Source organism: Rhinoderma darwinii, chromosome 5 (assembly GCF_050947455.1).
Source record: "Rhinoderma darwinii isolate aRhiDar2 chromosome 5, aRhiDar2.hap1, whole genome shotgun sequence".
NCBI lineage: Eukaryota > Metazoa > Chordata > Amphibia > Anura > Rhinodermatidae > Rhinoderma > Rhinoderma darwinii.
The window spans coordinates 101,699,268-101,717,583 of record NC_134691.1 but is presented as its reverse complement, the minus strand read 5'-3'; the positions used below and the strand labels follow the sequence as shown (position 1 = coordinate 101,717,583).

Genomic DNA, 18,316 nt, shown 5'->3' with positions numbered 1-18,316 from the left:
TCCGTTTTATTTGAGAGAAGCAAAAGTGCAGTCTGCAGAACTTTTGTTTCCGTGAAAAAAAAAACGGAAACCTAGCGAACCATTCCTTCCTGTTGCTTTCGACCCTCTCTTCCTCTGACGGAAGAGAGGTAAACGTATACTAACGGTACGCGGTACTGTGAAAGAAGCCTAATACATTTTTGCATCAGTTGTAATCACTTGAGAGACAAAATACTGATGCTGATGCAACTGATATATATGAACGCACCCTAAACCTCCTTGGCTTTGGGCCACGTCTCCCCACAGATACAGCAACAGAGACCACCACACAATACCACAAAAAAGTGAACCGATGGAAAAAACTCATCTTTCCTTGTAGTCTCATGCGATGCTGTTACCATGCGATACTGCATTGATAGAGTAGGGACCCACTTAAAAGAGATCGCCGTGAAGTGGCAAGTGGGCTTATACAGTTTCATTCAAATTTTACTATGAACCTCATATGTTCATACATTTTTTAATTATGCTGAGCCGCAATCGATCAAGTATAGCATAATGGATGTGCGGTCCTGGTTTTTTTTCTCTCCTTTTATGAATACATATATAGTCTCTATTTTTTTCTGGTACCCATTTGGCCCAGTTGCTTTTAAATATCAGGAAACTGCATAAGGGTTCCTATCTCATTTTTCATCTGTTCACTTTTTTGTGGTGTTGTGTGGTGGTCCTTGATCTGTGGGGGATGTGGCCCAGAGCCAAGGTGGCTTAGACTGGCAGCATTGGTGCTGCTAGTCTCCTGGGTTGCTCCCTCTGCAGGTACTGTGTCACTGCAGCATTGGTTGCCATGCAGTACTGCACTTGATAGAGTAGGGACCCACTTAAAAGAGGTCACTGTAAAGTTGCAAGTGGGCTTATGCAATTTTAGCAAAATGTTTACTAAGAACCTCATGTTCATCCATTTTTAATTTTGCTGAGCCGCGATAGATCAAGTATAGCAAGTGGATGTGTTTTTCTCTCTCATTTTATGATTACAAAGTATTTAACTTTTCTATTTTTTTAGTTTCCAGGAATTTGGAAAAACACTTCTAACACCATGGACTAGTCAAAGTTTATGTTGCTAAGATGGTAAAAGCGGGATAGCAAAACTAGCATGAATTAAAACTACAAATCTAAAATGTACTCTAAACAAAATCTGATAAGATCTGTGTCTGTACATTACAAAGACTATACCCGCCATGTCCAAGATTATACCCAAAAACCTGGCAGATCAGATTTACTAACTGGTTTATTGCATGAATTGAATGGAATTAATGGTTGTATATTTTCTGCTGAGATAACATATCAGCTGTAGACCAACCTAGTTTTTTTAGACTACTTACAGTTATCACCTACAAACTTTCACAAAAACTGCTAAAATGTCTTGATACCCATAAACAATTAGAAAATCCAGAAAATCTTAAAAACAATATTTCCTATACCAATCTTATCTGCCATTTGTATTATACCCATGTAATCAGATGTTCATACCTCTGGATTGTCCAGCAAGAGGCAGCCTAGTTCATAGCAAGCATACGGCTGTATGTACTGGTTCTGCTGTCGCCCCTGGTCATCCTTAACTGCACGTTGGAAGAACTGAAAAATCAGAAAATTGTTAATCATTTATTATTTTTTTCCAATAAGATATATTACAAAGTTTCTTATATTCACTTGTACTATTGATTTATAGAAAGTTGTTTTATAATTGGAGGTACGCTTTTAAGTCATGGTCATCAATGCTTTTGGTGAACCTTTTCATATATATTAGGTAATGGCAATTCTACCCGTTTCACATTATATGAATATTACCCAACTTTCTCCCTCTTCAGGGGAAAGGGAAAAGAGGATGAAAAAGTAATCATGGCATTAGGGCAGGCCCTCTCCTCTAGCCATGAACAGTAATGCTATAATCAGGTTATTATAAACATATTTTTTTGTAATTCTTGATGGTGTTTTTTTTTTTTGTGTGTTATTATTGCAGTTTTAACACTGGCCACTGTAGCATACACAATAAGCTGAAACTCTTCAGCTTTGTTGTTTAGACTGGGACAGTATGAGCACAGTCATCTAATTATCCTTAGAGTATGGGTGATTTAATGACAAATGACAGCTCTATTGTACTACCGGAGGCCTAGCAATACTATAGACTCTGTATGCATCTCCACTGCCACTTTTTGGTGATGGTGGTGGTGGTGGACCTGTATTCCGTCTCTTCCTGAAGACTGTACTAGGTCACTTTATTTATTGTAACCGGCACAATCCCTACTGCAGTTTCTATACAGGCCATGCAGGAACGCTGCGTGTGCCTCCAATATGGCCGCCCCAGGAAAGTAAAAAAAAAAGAAACAATAAATAGCTACAACATAAAATAAAACATATAAACACATTAGTACAGACTTATGCCTTATTCACACGACAGGGTCCCGCCCGAGCCCGAGTGTCGGCCGATAAAATCGGCTGTTTTTCCCGGCCGGTTTGCATTAGTTTTGCATCCGTTCCGGGCCGGGCATATCTGGACAGTGACATCAGGGGCAACTCCTGAAGTGGAATCCCCATGTGGCCGGTGATTCCACTTCAGGAAAAGCCCCTGTCGTCTGTGTCCATTTATGGACACTGAACGTTACTGGCTTCGCCTGGTGTGGAATCCCTGGTCACAGAGTGTTCGGGGATTCCGCTTCAGGAGTTTCCCCTGATGTCACTGCCCAGATATGGACAGAGACATCAAGCGCTCTGTCCAGGAGTGGAATCCCGGAACACACGGGGATTCCGCTCCTTCAGGGAGCTAAAGTGGGGCTAGCACATAGCAGAGCAGGGAGATACCTCCCTGCTCTGCTATAGTAGCGTCGCTACAGTAATAGCAGCAGCCGCAGCAGCAGCTGCTAGCGGCGCCATCGGCCATGGAAGGTGTCGCCGGGCCAGGGCGCTTTTAAAACAAGCAGGGGAAGAGAGCCAGTGCAGTGCTCCCTTCCACCTGCTGTACACCCCGGCCCTGCCACACAGTGTATAAACTTACCTCCAGCTTACAGCCATTCGTCCGAATGGCATAAACTCCTCCTCCTCACATGCAATCTGTGCTGTGAGGAGGGTGCGAGCGACGGAATACATGGCCATCACTCGGGACACATTCCGGTGATGGCCGTGTATTACCCGGCCCCATACACTTCTATGGGGGCCGGGTAAACGGCAGAAAATAGGACATGTCCCATTTTTTGACGGCCAGGTTTACGGGAAACCCTGTCGTGTGAATAAGGGCTTAGGCCCTATGCAAATCACTTTTTTTTGCCTCGGTTTAACGCAGGGGCGTAGCTAAATGCTCGTTGGCACTGGTGCAAAAGTCCTACTTGGGCCCCCCTCCAACTTCTTCTCATGACTGGTGTTTTGTGTTGATTAGCTGATTGGAGTGTGACACCATCAGTCTACAATCTTCAACTTTTACCCAATATTCAAATTATCTGAGAGATTAATTTTGGGGTTTTCATTAACTGTTAGCCATAATCATCAACATTCAGAGAAAAAAATGCTGGAAATAGATCACTCTGTGTGTAATCTATATAATACATGAGTTTCACTTTTTGAATTGAATTACTGAAATAAATTTACTTTTTGATGATATTCTAATTCATTGAGAAGGACTAGTGTATGCGGTTAATACAAAACCATGATATATACGCAGAGGCTCACCATCCTTTTGCTAAAAATTGCTGCCAACACAAACTGTGTATATAGGCGCTATAATTAATAAAATTACAATATGTAATGCATAACATCATAAAAAATTCACAGGAAAGCAAAAGAGGTATTGTTGTATGTTTTGTAGTCTGAAAGCAGAAGATTTGATGTCTCACCTGAACAGCATCTTCAACATTCCCCAGACATTTATGGATAGCACCAAGAAGTAAATTCCTCAGTCCTACTACAGATGGATCCACAACTTCATGGCAAGCTTCAGGCAATATAAAATAAAGTACAAATAATAAGATTACATGACATGGTGTTAGTTTAGTATATAATGATTAATAACCTTACAACCACATAAAGTTTAATTCTGGTGCAAGAAAACAGTACATTTCATGTGGATCTACACTACCGTTCAAAAGTTTGGGGTCACCCAGACAATTTTGTGTTTTCCATGAAAACTCACTCTTATATTTATCAAATGAGTTGCAAAATGACTAGAAAATATAGTCAAGACATTGACAAGGTTAGAAATAATGATTTTTATTTCAAATAATAATTTTCTCCTTCAAACTTTGCTTTCGTCAAAGAATGCTCCATTTGCAGCAATTACAGCATTGCAGACCTTTGGCATTCTAGCTGTTAATTTGCTGAGGTAATCGGGAGAAATTTCACCCCATGCTTCCAGAAGCCCCTCCCACAAGTTGGATTGGCTTGATGGGCACTTCTTGCGTACCATACGGTCAAGCTGCTCCCACAACAGCTCTATGGGGTTGAGATCTAGTGACTGCGCTGGCCACTCCATTACAGATTGAATACCAGCTGCCTGCTTCTTCCCTAAATAGTTCTTGCATAATTTGGAGGTGTGCTTTGGGTCATTGTCCTGTTGTAGGATGAAATTGGCTCCAATCAAGTGCTGTCCACAGGGTACGGCATGGCGTTGCAAAATGAAGTGATAGCCTTCCTCATTCAAAATCCCTTTTACCTTGTACAAATCTCCCACTTTACCAGCACCAAAGCAACCCCAGACCATCACATTACCTCCACCATGCTTGACAGATGGCGTTAGGCACTCTTCCAGCATCTTTTCAGTTGTTCTGCGTCTCACAAATGTTCTTCTGTGTGATCCAAACACCTCAAACTTCGATTCGTCTGTCCATAACACTTTTTTCCAATCTTCCTCTGTCCAATGTCTGTGTGCTTTTGCCCATATTAATCTTTTCCTTTTATTAGCCAGTCTCCGATATGGCTTTTTCTTTGCCACTCTGCCCTGAAGGCCAGCATCCCGGAGTCACCTCTTCACTATAGACATTGACACTGGCGTTTTGCGGGTACTATTTAATGAAGCTGCCAGTTCAGGACCTGTGAGGCGTCTATTTCTCAAACTAGAGACTCTAATGTACTTGTCTTGTTGCTCAGTTGTGCAGCGGGGCCTCCCACTTCCCTTTCTACTCTGGTTAGAGCCTGTCTGTGCTGTCCTCTGAAGGGAGTAGTACACACCGTTGTAGGAAATCTTCAGTTTCTTGGCAATTTCTCGCATGGAATAGCCTTAATTTCTAAGAACAAGAATAGACTGTCGAGTTTCACATGAAAGCTCTCTTTTTCTAGCCATTTTGAGAGTTTAATCAAACCCACAAATGTAATGCTCCAGATTCTCAACTAGCTCAAAGGAAGGTCAGTTTTATAGCTCCTCTAAACAGCAAAACTGTTTACAGCAGTGATAACATAATTGCACAAGGGTTTTCAAGTGTTTTCTAATCCTCCATTAGCCTTCTAACACAGTTAGCAAACTCAATGTACCATTAGAACACTAGAGTGATGGTTGCTGGAAATGGACCTCTATACACTTATGTAGATATTGCATTAAAAACCAGACGTTTGCAGCTAGAATAGTCATTTAGCACATTAACAATGTATAGAGTGTATTTCTGCTTAACTTAATGTTATCTTCATTGAAAAAAACTGTGCTTTTCTTGCAAAAATAAGGAAATTTCTAAGTGACCCTAAACTTTTGAACGGTAGTGTATATATTGTCAAACACAATACCATGAGGTCCGAGGTCCCTGAAAACTTGGAGATCAAATATCAGTATACTTAAAAACGGTTTATACATTCACTAAGGACGCTTTCCTCAGGGACTCCCTTTACATATACTTTGTTAGGCCATTATAAGCTGATAGAGGGGAGGTCCCCAATTCAGGACTCTCCTCTCCATTTGCTTCTGAAGAACAGCCAGAGCCCACTGAAATCAATTGATGCCCATTAATTTCAGTGGGTGACATGCATTGCTTTTTTGCTGCCAGGAAAATGGGAACGAATGAAATGGTTCTCCCACTGATGTAAACCGATCACACTGATCCCAGACACTAATATTAAAAATGATTTCCTGTAAAAGGAAAAAAAAATAAGTCTTGGAAAAAAACCTCAGTGACAGCTGTAAAATATATACTAATAAGTTATTTTTATATTAGGACTCTTTAAATAAACATTACGAATCACAAAATAAATGCAGTACATATTACACAAATGTCCCAAAAAATTAAGAATCAGAAAAAAATGCAGAATATGCATTGAAAAATATGGGAACGAATACTAGTAAATAAATTAAATATTGTGCTTTCTGAAGCAAGTATCGAAGGTAAAAAATAATACCAATAACTATTTGCTACCACATACCACCCGAAAACTAAATTTAAATATAGCAGAATACAGGTACAGGAAATGTCCGGAACTTTGGCAAACAATTCATTTTCAAACACAGATAAAGTATGTGTCTAATGGCATATGTTCGTAATGGTATACATATGATAATTCTGTAATATTATCGAATACAAAATCATAAATCAGGAAGGAAATGTTATAGTAGAATCAGTCTGATCAGTATCATTACTTTGAAATTGCAAAATTAAATTTCCTAATTTGAAGACGTGATAAAACCATAGATTGCCTTGTTATCTACTTCTACAGGCAATGTAACAGGAAATCTAAATATAATACAATAAAAGCATCGACGCCAATAATCTGCACAGATGCAAAACATTACAATATTTATCCGGCATCATAGTGTATTCATTCAACATCAGCTGACCACAGTACATAGCAGGTAATGTTTTCTATTGCTAGACATAGACCCATGCCATAATGATGGTGGACGGACCGTTTTCCACATATACATAACTTTTCAGCCGACAGAGTAAAAGGGTCAACTTTTAGGCAAATCCTCAACCAACCATGATCAACCAATTTAAAAAATAAAGGTAAATTATGAAAAACAACACAACAAATGGATTTCTTATTTATCATTTTAGACCGAAATGAGGGCAGACACAGGCAACGCAGGGTCCCTGTGCAAAAACAGTGTATTGTTGTCTGCAACTTACATCTTCTCATATTTAAAATCAATACTGAACTGTTTTATGTTATCTCTCTGGAAAACAATAGTTTTCATTCCCTGCCAGTGATGGGTTACATCTCTGGGCGTCTAGAGTAGGAATGGTAACATCCCTGTGATCTAGATCAGCGAAGGGGTTTATAGTTACACTTCTGTTGTCCAGTATAATGAAGAGGTTAATGATAACATCCCTAGTGGTCTAGGGCAGTAAAGGTGTTAATGGTAACATTACTGGTGGTACAAAGCAGTGAAGGGGTTAATAATAACGACCATGGTGGTCTAAAGCAGTAAAAAGATTAATGATAACATCCCTGTTGGCTAGCACAGTGAAGGAGTTAACGATAATATCCCTACTTAAAGAGGCTCTGTCACCAGATTTTCAAACCCCTATCTCCTATTGCAGCAGATCGGCGCTGCAATGTAGATAACAGTAACGTTTTTTTTTTTCAAAAACAAGCATTTTTGGCCAAGTTATGACCATTTTTATATTTATGCAAATGAGCCTTTCTTAAAGAGGCTCTGTCACCAGATTTTGCAACCCCTATCTGCTATTGCAGCAGATAGGCGCTGCAATGTAGATTACAGTAACGTTTTTATTTTTAAAAAACTAGCATTTTTGGCCAAGTTATGACCATTTTTGTATTTATGCAAATGAGGCTTGCAAAAGTCCAAGTGGGCGTGTATTATGTGTGTTACATCGGGGCGTTTTTACTTCTTTTACTAGCTGGGCGTTCTGACGAGAAGTATCATCCACTTCTCTTCAGAACGCCCAGCTTCTGGCAGTGCAGACACACAGAATGTTCTCGAGAGATCACGCTGTGTCGTCACTCACTTCCTGCCCCAGGTCCTGCATCGTGTCGGACGAGCGAGGACACATCGGCACCAGAGGCTACAGTTGATTCTGCAGCAGCATCAGCGTTTGCAGGTAAGTCGATGTAGCTACTTACCTGCAAACGCTGATGCTGCTGCAGAATCAACTGTAGCCTCTGGTGCCGATGTGGCCGACACGATGCAGGACCTGGGGCAGGAAGTGAGTGACGTCACAGCGTGATCTCTCGAGAACATTCTGTGTGTCTGCACTGCCAGAAGCTGGGCGTTCTGAAGAGAAGTGGATGATGCTTCTCGTCAGAACGCCCAGCTAGTAAAAGTAGTAAAAACGCCCCGATGTACGCACATAATACACGCCCAGTTGGACTTTTACTGTAAACACGCCCACTTGGACTTTTGCAAGCCTCATTTGCATAAATACAAAAATGGTCATAACTTGGCCAAAAATTCTCGTTTTTTAAAAATAAAAACGTTACTGTAATCTACATTGCAGCGCCTATCTGCTGCAATAGCAGATAGGGGTTGCAAAATATGGTGACAGAGCCTCTTTAAGTACAACTGGGCGTGTTTAAAGTTATGTCCAAGTGGGCGTGTATTGTGTGTGTGTACATCTGGGCGTTTTTACTAGTTTTACTAGCTGGGCGTTGTGAATAGAAGTGTATGATGCTGACGAATCAGCATCATCCACTTCTCTTCGTTACCACCCAGCTTCTGGCAGTTCACAGACACACAGCGTGTCCTCGCTCATCCGACGCGATGAAGTTCCTGTGGGAGGAAGTGAGTGACGTCACAGCGTGATCTCGCGAGGACATGCTGTGTGACTGTGCACTGCCAGAAGCTTAGTGGTAACGAAGGGAAGTGGATGATGCTGATTTGTCAGCATCATACACTTCCATTCACAACGCCCAGCTAGTAAAACAAGTAAAAACACCCAGATGTACATACACAATACACGCCCACTTGGACATAACTTTAAACACGCCCAGTTGTACTTAAGAAAGGCTCATTTGCATAAATATTAAAATGGTCATAACTTGGCCAAAAATGCTCGTTTTTGAAAAAAAAAAAAACGTTACTGTTATCTACATTGCAGCGCCGATCTGCTGCATTAGGAGATAGGGGTTTGAAAATCTGGTGACAGAGCCTCTTTAAGGCTGCTTAGACACTGTATCATCAACTATCAGCCAATCAGAGGAGAAGACTATCATATAGTCTCTGTGATTGGCTGACTTAAGGGGGTTTTACACTGGGCGATTATCGGGCAGACATGCGTTCATACAATGCTCGTTGACGATAATTGCCTATGTAAACAAGGGAGCGATCAGCAAACTCGATCATCTACTGATCGTATGGTTTTAAAAAAGTTAAATAGTATCGTTGTCGGCAGCACATCTCGCTGTATAAACAGGGAGACGCGCTGCAGACATGATAATAACGTATGGGGACGAGCAATCGTAGTAACGACGGCTCGTCCCCATCCATAGCTCCGTGTGAAAGAAGCAAATGAGCACCGATCAACGATGTCTGGTTGATCGGCGCTCGCTGCACCGGTCTGGTGAAATAGGGCCTTTAGATGATGCAGTGTCTGTGTAATCTATGAGGGACCAGTAGAGAGTGTGGGCAGCAGGCAGGAGATTCAGGATACTATGGAGAATAGATAAAAAAGCCATCCTGTCGTCTGAGTGGGCACCCTTTCACCTTTCACCCCTGGGCCCATGTGCAGCTGAACAGGATATTTGTCCACCCAGAAGCTGGATGAGTATATTCAAGGAATATGGTTGAAAAATTAAAATGTTTTGAAGTAATTCAAACAAACAGAAGACAGACCCTATAGTTCTTCGTACCTTGACTCATGTGCTGAAGGTTAGACAAGGAACAATTCGGGAGAGCTTTCCACAGGTACAGGACCTCAATGGCCGCCAGTACACACAGCTGTTTGGTTGGTTTTTGTTTTCTAAATCTTTCACCCTGTTATTGACAGATAGATTTATCAAACATCAGTTCTAAAATATATAGAGGCACAACCACTGTTACCCCCATAATACTAATATAGTATCTTGCATCATTGACTTTATGTTGTTTGACATCTCCCCCTTCCACTATTATACTTTCAGTCTGTGGCTTCTTACCTCCATTCAGCCTTCATACCATTGTCATGCTGTCGCTAATATTTGTGCCTTGTCCTCATTAAAATAATTACATAAGTGGACTATACATGGTCAATGATATAAAATAGAGCAACATTTTATATTCTCTCCAAACTATAAGGATGCCTATACACATTAGCTGAAAGTCATCAGAAACCTGCCAATTTTGCCGTGACCCGATGAATATCTAATGTGTCTGGGGCTGTTCGGACCCTCTGCTGACGGTAAATGTCCGGGGAAAGAAAGATTGGGCAGAGGGGTCTGGCAGCGGCTTACATGTCTCTTGACATTGAAAACACAATCACGGTCAGCCGTTTTTGGGAGTGTATGGGGAGTTGAGAGGAAAAACTTTAAGGCGGGATTCACACGACCGGGTCGTTGCCGAGCCCGAGTGTCGGCCGGTAAAATCGGCCATTTTGCCCGGCCGGTTTGCATAAAGTTATGCATCCGTGCCGGGCCGGGCATATCCGGACAGTGACATCAGCGGCAGCTCCTGAAGGGGAATCCCCATGTGTTTGGGGATTCCGCTTCAGGAGTTTCCCCTGATGTCACTGCCCAGATATGGACAGAGACATCAAGCGCTCTGTCCAGGAGCGGAATCCCCGAAAACACGGGGATTCCGCTCCTTCAAGGAGCTAAAGTGCGGCTAGCACATAGCAGAGCGGGGAGATACCTCCCTGCTCTGCTATAGTGGCGTCGCTACAGTAGTAGCAGCCGCAGCAGCAGCAGCTGCTGCTACTACTACTAGCGGCGCCATCGAAGGTGTTGCCGGGCCAGGGTGCTTTTAACAAGCAGGGGAAGGGAGCCAGCGCAGCGCTCCCTCCACCTGCTGTACACCCCGGCCCTGCAACACAGTGTACAGCGATGCCATTCGTCAGAATGGCATCAACTCCTCCTCCTCACATGCACTCTGCGCTGTGAGGAGGAGGAGATAGAGCGCAAGTGCCGGGAAACCCGGCCATCACTCGGAACACATTCCGGTGATGGCCGTGTAATACCCGGCCCCATAGACTTCTATGGGAGTCGGGCGGCCGGGTGTCCGGGCAAAGATAGAGCATGTCCTATTTTTTGACGGCCGGATTTTCCGGCCGTCAAAAAATCGGTCGTGTGAATAGCCCCATTAGGGGTCTATCATTCCTAATGCAGCCGGGTGCCGGCCGATTTATGAACGGCCGGCACCCGGCCGGGAAACCCTGCCGTGTGAATGAGGCCTAAGTTTACACGTATTAGATTTGTCAAATGCGTACCAAATCGTGCGGATTTGCTGGTAAATTTGCGGTTGCGGATCGGCTAAAAAAACGGAATACTCACCTACCCAATAATCACCTCTAATAGGCAGTTATTGGGTAGGTGAGTATACAGTTTTGTAACGCTAGCCCGGTCCTCCTGCTGGTTTCTGTCGCAGGGGAACCAGGCTAGGGTTACCAGGGAAGTGGCAGCAGACTGGAAAGGTCAGTAGCGTTTTTTTTTATTTTAAACTGCTTATTTATTTTACAATTGTCCACACCTGGGGGTTCCACTATGGATCCGCGGTTAATCCACAGCAATATATGCAATAAATCTCATCCACTTTGCTGGTGCTATAATCCGGACAGCAAATCCGCAGTAATTCCATTACGTGTGAATAAACCCTACGGTGTATGAGCACTTTAAGGCTGTAACAAAATTGAGAAGCAACGAAAAGGCGTTTTAATCCTGTTCCTGCACAAAGGTTTAGGTTATGCCTAGGCAACACAGCAACGTCAACTTGAGAAGTGAAGCATTCTTTCTACAAAAGTCAATGGAAACTGTGCCACTATCACACAACAGTATACTTGCATGATAATCAGGGTCATGTAACTTTGTATGCCATATGTCATGACATGATGAATGTGTAACCCTGACCCTACACAGAAGCCGGTGACCTTGTGATGATCACCACTGGACAATACTTTCCATGTTTTATTCCCATTATACAGTATCCTTATCCTTGACCAATATTACACAAACCTTTTTTACTGAAAACTGTTCAATCTGATTGTTTTTTCTCTTGAAAAGCTTCTGGACGTCTCTGAATACTTCTTGTGCACTATCAACCTCTCCAGTGGCCCCCTGACACACTGAAATTGGAATAATGAAACTGCTTAGTAAAAGAGAAATCAGCTGAACTTCCCCAATAATATGACGCGGCTGTGGTAGGGCCTTAAAAGTATAGGATTTTAAAATTCTTGACTACAGAATAGTCCGCTCTGCATGCATACCCCTACTAAAACATATTGTTACAGCAAATATTTATTTCACAGTTTTACGCAATACAAGAAATGCTTTATACAATCTTCTGTCATGACGTGTTATTCATATGACCGAAATGTAACCGAGGAGGGCTGCAATCACTATGGACGACACGTCATCCCCGAGCATTAGCGGTAATATATCAAACCTGGGGCAAAGGAAAAGTGGAGTAGTTGCCCATGGCCACCAATGAGATTCCACCGCTCATCTTTCAGAGGCCCTTTAGAAAATAAAAGCAGCAACCTCCGCTTTTCCTTTGCACCAGTTTTCATCTATCTCACCCATTTTAGGCTATGTTCACACGGGGTATTTTGCCGAGTTTTTTGACGCGGAAACCGTGTCGCAAAACTCGGCAAAAACGGCCCGAGAACGCCTCCCATTGATTTCAATGGGAGGCGTCGGTGTCTTTTTCCCGCGAGCAGTAAAACTGCCTCGGGGAAAAAGAAGCGACATGCCCTATCTTCGGGCGCTTCCGCCTCTGACCTCCCATTGATTTCAATGGGAGGCAGAGAAAGCGTATTTCGCGATGTTTTATGCCCGCGGCGCTCAATGGGCGCGGGCGAAAAACGCAGCGAAAATCACCGCGAAAATCGGCGTGCAGGGAGAGGAAAATCTGCCTCAAAGTTCCAAACTGAATTTTGAGGCAGATATTCCTCCCCCAAAATACTCCGTGTGAACATAGCCTTATACAGAAAAGGTGGTAAACATGATGCCGCTAAGGCAAAACAACGGCAGCCTGACCAGCCACCTAACTAAAATAAACTTTTCTTTCATTTTATCACAACCTGAAAAACACAAATGTTACAAGAAGAACACACAAATGACACTGAAAATACTGTGAAAAATACCCACAATGGCAGATGTTTGTAGGCGTTCAACTTCCGTTTTTCAGGTGTTTTTCGAGGCGTAAATGCCCCGAAATACGATTGAAAAGACTGCGTGTGATTATTAGTCCCGTTTAACACAAAGGGGTTTCTTAAAATGTCACACTTATGAATGTAAACCAAATCTCAAGAACAAACAATAGTGGTCATTATTATTGAAGAGCTGATCAAGCACTCCAGGTCCTAAACCCAATAAAAATCAGATAGGGAACTGTGTGGACTCCATAAATCCCATTGTTTCAAAGGGGAGAGATCATGCATGTGTACGCGAGGAAGGTGTTCTTATGATTAATGGGTGTACCAGCTGTCACACCGGTTTTACGTGTTTTATCAGCATATGAATGTCAAAGTTGGGAAAAAGCCTATCTTGAAGATGACTAAATGCCACCCTTGCATCTGGGAAATGTGCCATGCTTATGACTGTCCATAGTAAAATTGTATTTGGCCACTTTGCAACATAGCTTTTGTCTTGAAACAATGTTACGTCTAGGTTTTGAGATTATATATATATATATATATACACACACATATATATATATATATATATAGTACCAACAATATTTAAATGAAGTAGCACTCATGTAATAAAGTGGTGGGTGCAAAGCAACTAGAGCTGAAGTCAAAATACCATACAAGAAAGAAGTTCCATGGTGGAACTATATGATATATATATATAATCAAAATAACAAATTTGAAAGGGTCACTGTCATTTAAAAAATACATTTGGCATGCTAAACAGATGTGTCGGAAGCGGTGATTAGTGGAGGTATGACCACACCAAGTGCCAAGACAAGGGGTTGTGGCACTCTACTGAGCCCCTTGCCCTATTCCCTCCTTATATACTGTCTATGGCTCATTTCTAGCTCGCCAAGGAGAGCTGACGAAAGAGGCGCGGTGCTCAGTAGAGCCGCAGCACGGTTCATCATCATAGCACTCTAGGCACTCCGACCTCATCAATTACCATTTTCAGACGTGTCTCAAAGATGTTTTCTAAAATACCGATGACCCTTTAAGTTTTTAGCAAAATACAGTTCACCACCACCTACCTGCAGTGAGATAAGCATAGTAACACTGTGACCACCTTGATTCATTTTTTAACCGTTCAAAAGATCGGAAGGCATCCTTAAAGTTCAATTCTATCATGCTGCACCAACCTAAGAAAGAGTAAATGAGGAAAACTGAAAAAAATGGTCTGCTAGTGCCACTAGAGATGGTGAGAGGAGTATACAGAACCAAAAACTCCCGTATATTGCTCATATGTGGGGGACCATACAAAGTGCATGTTTATGTGGGAGTCAGACCAACAAATGCACCATGCATGGCCAGCTATTGAGAATGCCTGGTAACCTTCAGAATGTCGTGTTCCCTCATCACCTATGTATGGCCTTGTTCATACAGGGCAGATTTGCATGTATTTTTTAAGCCAAAAACCAGGAACGGAACCTAAACAGAAGAGATATATAAAGGAAGGCCTTATAGGTCTGGTCTCCTGGATCCCATTTTGTTTTTTGCTTAAAAAAATGCATGCAAAATCTGCATTAAATCTGCACTGTGTGAATAAGGCCTAATACTGAAGTAATGTAGGGGTTGGAAAACTGAACATTTAGGACAATGACAGGTGTTAGGTATTATACGGTTTATTGCCAAATTAACTGTGATGTTCCGGATGTCCTTTAAGGGTATGTTCACACACACTAATTACGGACGTAATTCGGGCATTTTTGCCCCCAATTACGTCCGAAAAATGCGGCTTGAAAGCGTTGACAAACATCTGCCCTATGAAAGCAATGGACTGACGTTTGTCTGTTCACACTATGCGTATATTTACGCGCCGCTGTCAAATGACGGCGCGTAAATAGACGCCCGCGTCAAAGAAGTGACCTGTCACTTCTTGGGGCGTAATTGGAGCCGTTATTCATTGACTCCTATGAAAAGCAGCGCCAATTACGTCCGTAATGGACGTGGCGTTCAAGCGCCTGCACATGCCGTTACGGCTGAAATTACGGGGATGGTTTCTCCTGAAAACATCCCCGTAATTTCAGCCGTTACGGACGCTGTCGTGTGAACATACCCTAAAAGTGAAGGCTATAAACCGTAAGCAGTCACACAGTTTACACACGTTCCTTACTATTTTCTAATGAAAGATTCCTTAATGCAAATCTGGGTTTCTTTTGTTGAATGAGGTGATTGTAGCCATATTACTGCACTTCTAGAGAAGAGGTGAGCACTGTCTATCTCTACTAACAATACACTTTCAAGGACAAGCTTTTGAGAGTAGCTCTCCCTTTATTAGGTCTAGGCAGTTCTGATTCGCAAGGATTAGGCAGAGGGAAACAACAATCTGTGAAAGTGAAAAAACGAACAAGGTCATTAGCTATAAGAGTACGGGCTGGTTCAGACAAACGAGTATAAACTCGGACGAGAAAAACTGCAGTTTTCACGTCCGAGTCTCACCCACGCGGGACCCGTTTTCACAGATCTCTCATAGACTTCAGTCTATTTAGGGATCCGTGAAAACTGATGAAAATAGGACATGTCCTATGTTCACAGGCCCTTCATATGGTCCGTTAAAACAACGGCCGTGTAAACAGCCCCATTAAATTGCATGGGTCCGTGTGCGGTCTGTTTTTTTAACAGACAACACACGGACGTATAATACGCTCGTCTGAATAAGCCCTAAGGGATGAGAAATGATGGGAGAATTGTCTAAGAGGCGAGGATGCTTATACATGGATCTGATAGAAAGTAAGGGTATGTTCACACGCAGTGTTTTCAGACGTAATTCGGGCGTTTTACGCCTCGAATTACGCCTGAAAAAACGGCTCCAATTTGCCTACAAATATCTGCCCATTGCTTTCAATGGGATTTACGGTGTTCTGTTCCCACGAGCCTTAATTTTACGCGTCACTCTCAAAATACGGCGCGTAAAATAACGGCTCATCAAAAGAAGTGCGGGACACTTCTTGGAGGCGTTTTTCATTGACTCCATTGAAAAACAGCTCCAAAAACGGCCGTAAAATCTGCAGCGAAAAACGCGAGTTGCTACAAAAACGTCTGAAAATCAGGAGCTGTTTTCGCCTGAAAACAGCTCCGTATTTTCAGACGTTTTTGCTCACTGCGTGTGAACATACCCTAACGAACATCAACATTCAGTCCTTTCACTTTTTTCTTAGATGTTTTTTAAGTTCCCCTCTCAGGATCATATACAGTTATACAGTATGTAGTTGTTTTTTCTCTCATTATATCTAATAAGTTTCTCTGTGGGCTTTATGTGCAGCTTTTATGCCAATGTGAATGGTTCTTGTATAGTGGCCTAGATTTTTGTTGAATGAACAAGACATTTACCACTTACCGATCTCATACAAGCAAACATGCTGAATCTCTCGCTGCTCTGTTGCAAGCTCCAGAGCGGTGTGGAAGGAGGTCAAGGCACTGTTTATTTGACACTGGAAAAGAAACATAAAAGAACAAAAAAAAAGTTAAAACTACGGTGCTTAATTTTTATGCCAGTAATCAACACCTATGCAGCTTTCATGAGTAAAGCAGTGTAAGGCTCTGTTCAGACACAGTTTCAGACTACAGTCACAGGTATACATCAGGAGGATTTTCCGACGTATACCTCTAATGAAGGCTGCGACATATGCCACTGTTTAGACATACAGTAGTTTACATCCAAAATAGGACCCATATTGGAAAAAAAACACCATGTATAATATGCCCTCTTTTTTTACTGTATCCCTGTGTAGAATAGCGTTGTAAACAGCAAAAAAAATGTATAGTGACGCATCACGACACTCTTATGGCATACACCGGTTGAACTGGGCCCTATGGATACGTTTGGCATATGCGCCGGGAACTCCCCAGAACATAAGTCGAGCATAGTTCACATATTCTGATTCCCCCATTAATATACTAGTTCAGCTCAGTTATATCTATGACAGGCTGCAGGACATTTACGGTACTGATTATTTTGGGGAACACAAACTATTGGATAGGTAACAATCAATACGTAGTACAAGCCGAAATCCATCTTACAAGGACCCTGGTGGATTTTTTTCAAAGCAAAGGAAAGGACAATAGCTTAGCACTGAGAAGAGGATGGAGAATCATCTTTTGTATTCCTTACTAAGTATAGATGAGGTACACAAGTGCTGAACAACTCTTGCAACATGCAAAAATAAAATATGGTATCAGCAAGGTTAGGCCTACTTCACATCAGAGGCTCTATTAGTGGTCATCTAGCCGAAAAATGCTGATCTATTGTTTCCGGTAAAACCACGGACACTCTGACGGACCAACTTAAAGTCAAAGGGCTCTGTCAGCCACCGGTGGTGTAACCAAACCAACGATTCTGGTTATTCCCTGGTTCTGCTCCTCTGGCAGAGCAGAACAACAAAATGGCGAGTGCAGGTGTGAACCAGCCCTTATTCTTTCCGTTGTATCAAGCATAACGTTTGTTTTGTTTTGCCTGATAAGGTGCCAGATATCTGGTTTGATATGTTGCTTGAAGTAGGATGCATCTAACAACCTTGAGACACTAGGGTGTATTCAAGACTAACTGCCTCTATCCCAAAACGCAAACTTCTCTATTTTAGATATGGGGCAAAGAAGCTTCCAGCTTTATCCATCACGTATAGGACTGTATCAATTCATTGTCCGATGTCGCTTCCTTACATCTCTGTTTACTATAGCTAAGAACCTACATTATATATATGAACCAAAGTAAATAAATAAGCATATACAGTGTAACATCATATATAAAAGTGTCTGCCATATCGCTCGTCACTAGGTCTCATACACACTAGACTGACATGAATTGAGTCATCCGCTTTGTTGGTGCTCCGAAGTATACGGTATGATTAATGGCAGTAAGGACTGAACATAAATACTTGTCTGAAGCACAAAATGTACTTTTCTCTCAACCACCTACGATCACAGTGTCAAAATAACAAAGTAGAGTCTTACATTAGCATAAACCTTTATTGTAAGTAAAGTGCCCATTTCCTTAGTGTTTCTCTGCAGCAACGTATCTGACTCATGCAACGTTTGAGGACTAAGAGGAGCTTAACTCACACGACACAGATGTTGTGTGACTGTATTAGGAAAAT

The 18,316-nt window shown here is 42.1% G+C and overlaps 1 protein-coding gene across 2 annotated transcripts in view; it reads right to left on the bottom strand.

Annotated features, from left to right (window-relative positions):
• Nucleotides 1-18,316, bottom strand: part of TTC39C (tetratricopeptide repeat domain 39C) — a 97,912-nt gene that overhangs the window by 4,357 nt on the left and 75,239 nt on the right. For both annotated transcript variants that reach the window (XM_075826336.1, XM_075826337.1), the window contains exons 7-12: nt 16,561-16,654; nt 14,255-14,362; nt 12,043-12,152; nt 9,751-9,874; nt 3,858-3,955; nt 1,504-1,608 (exon numbers count right to left, since the gene is read on the bottom strand). In XM_075826336.1, the coding sequence (XP_075682451.1) occupies nt 1,504-1,608; nt 3,858-3,955; nt 9,751-9,874; nt 12,043-12,152; nt 14,255-14,362; nt 16,561-16,654 (639 nt within the window). The remainder of the gene's footprint in view (nt 1-1,503; nt 1,609-3,857; nt 3,956-9,750; nt 9,875-12,042; nt 12,153-14,254; nt 14,363-16,560; nt 16,655-18,316) is intronic.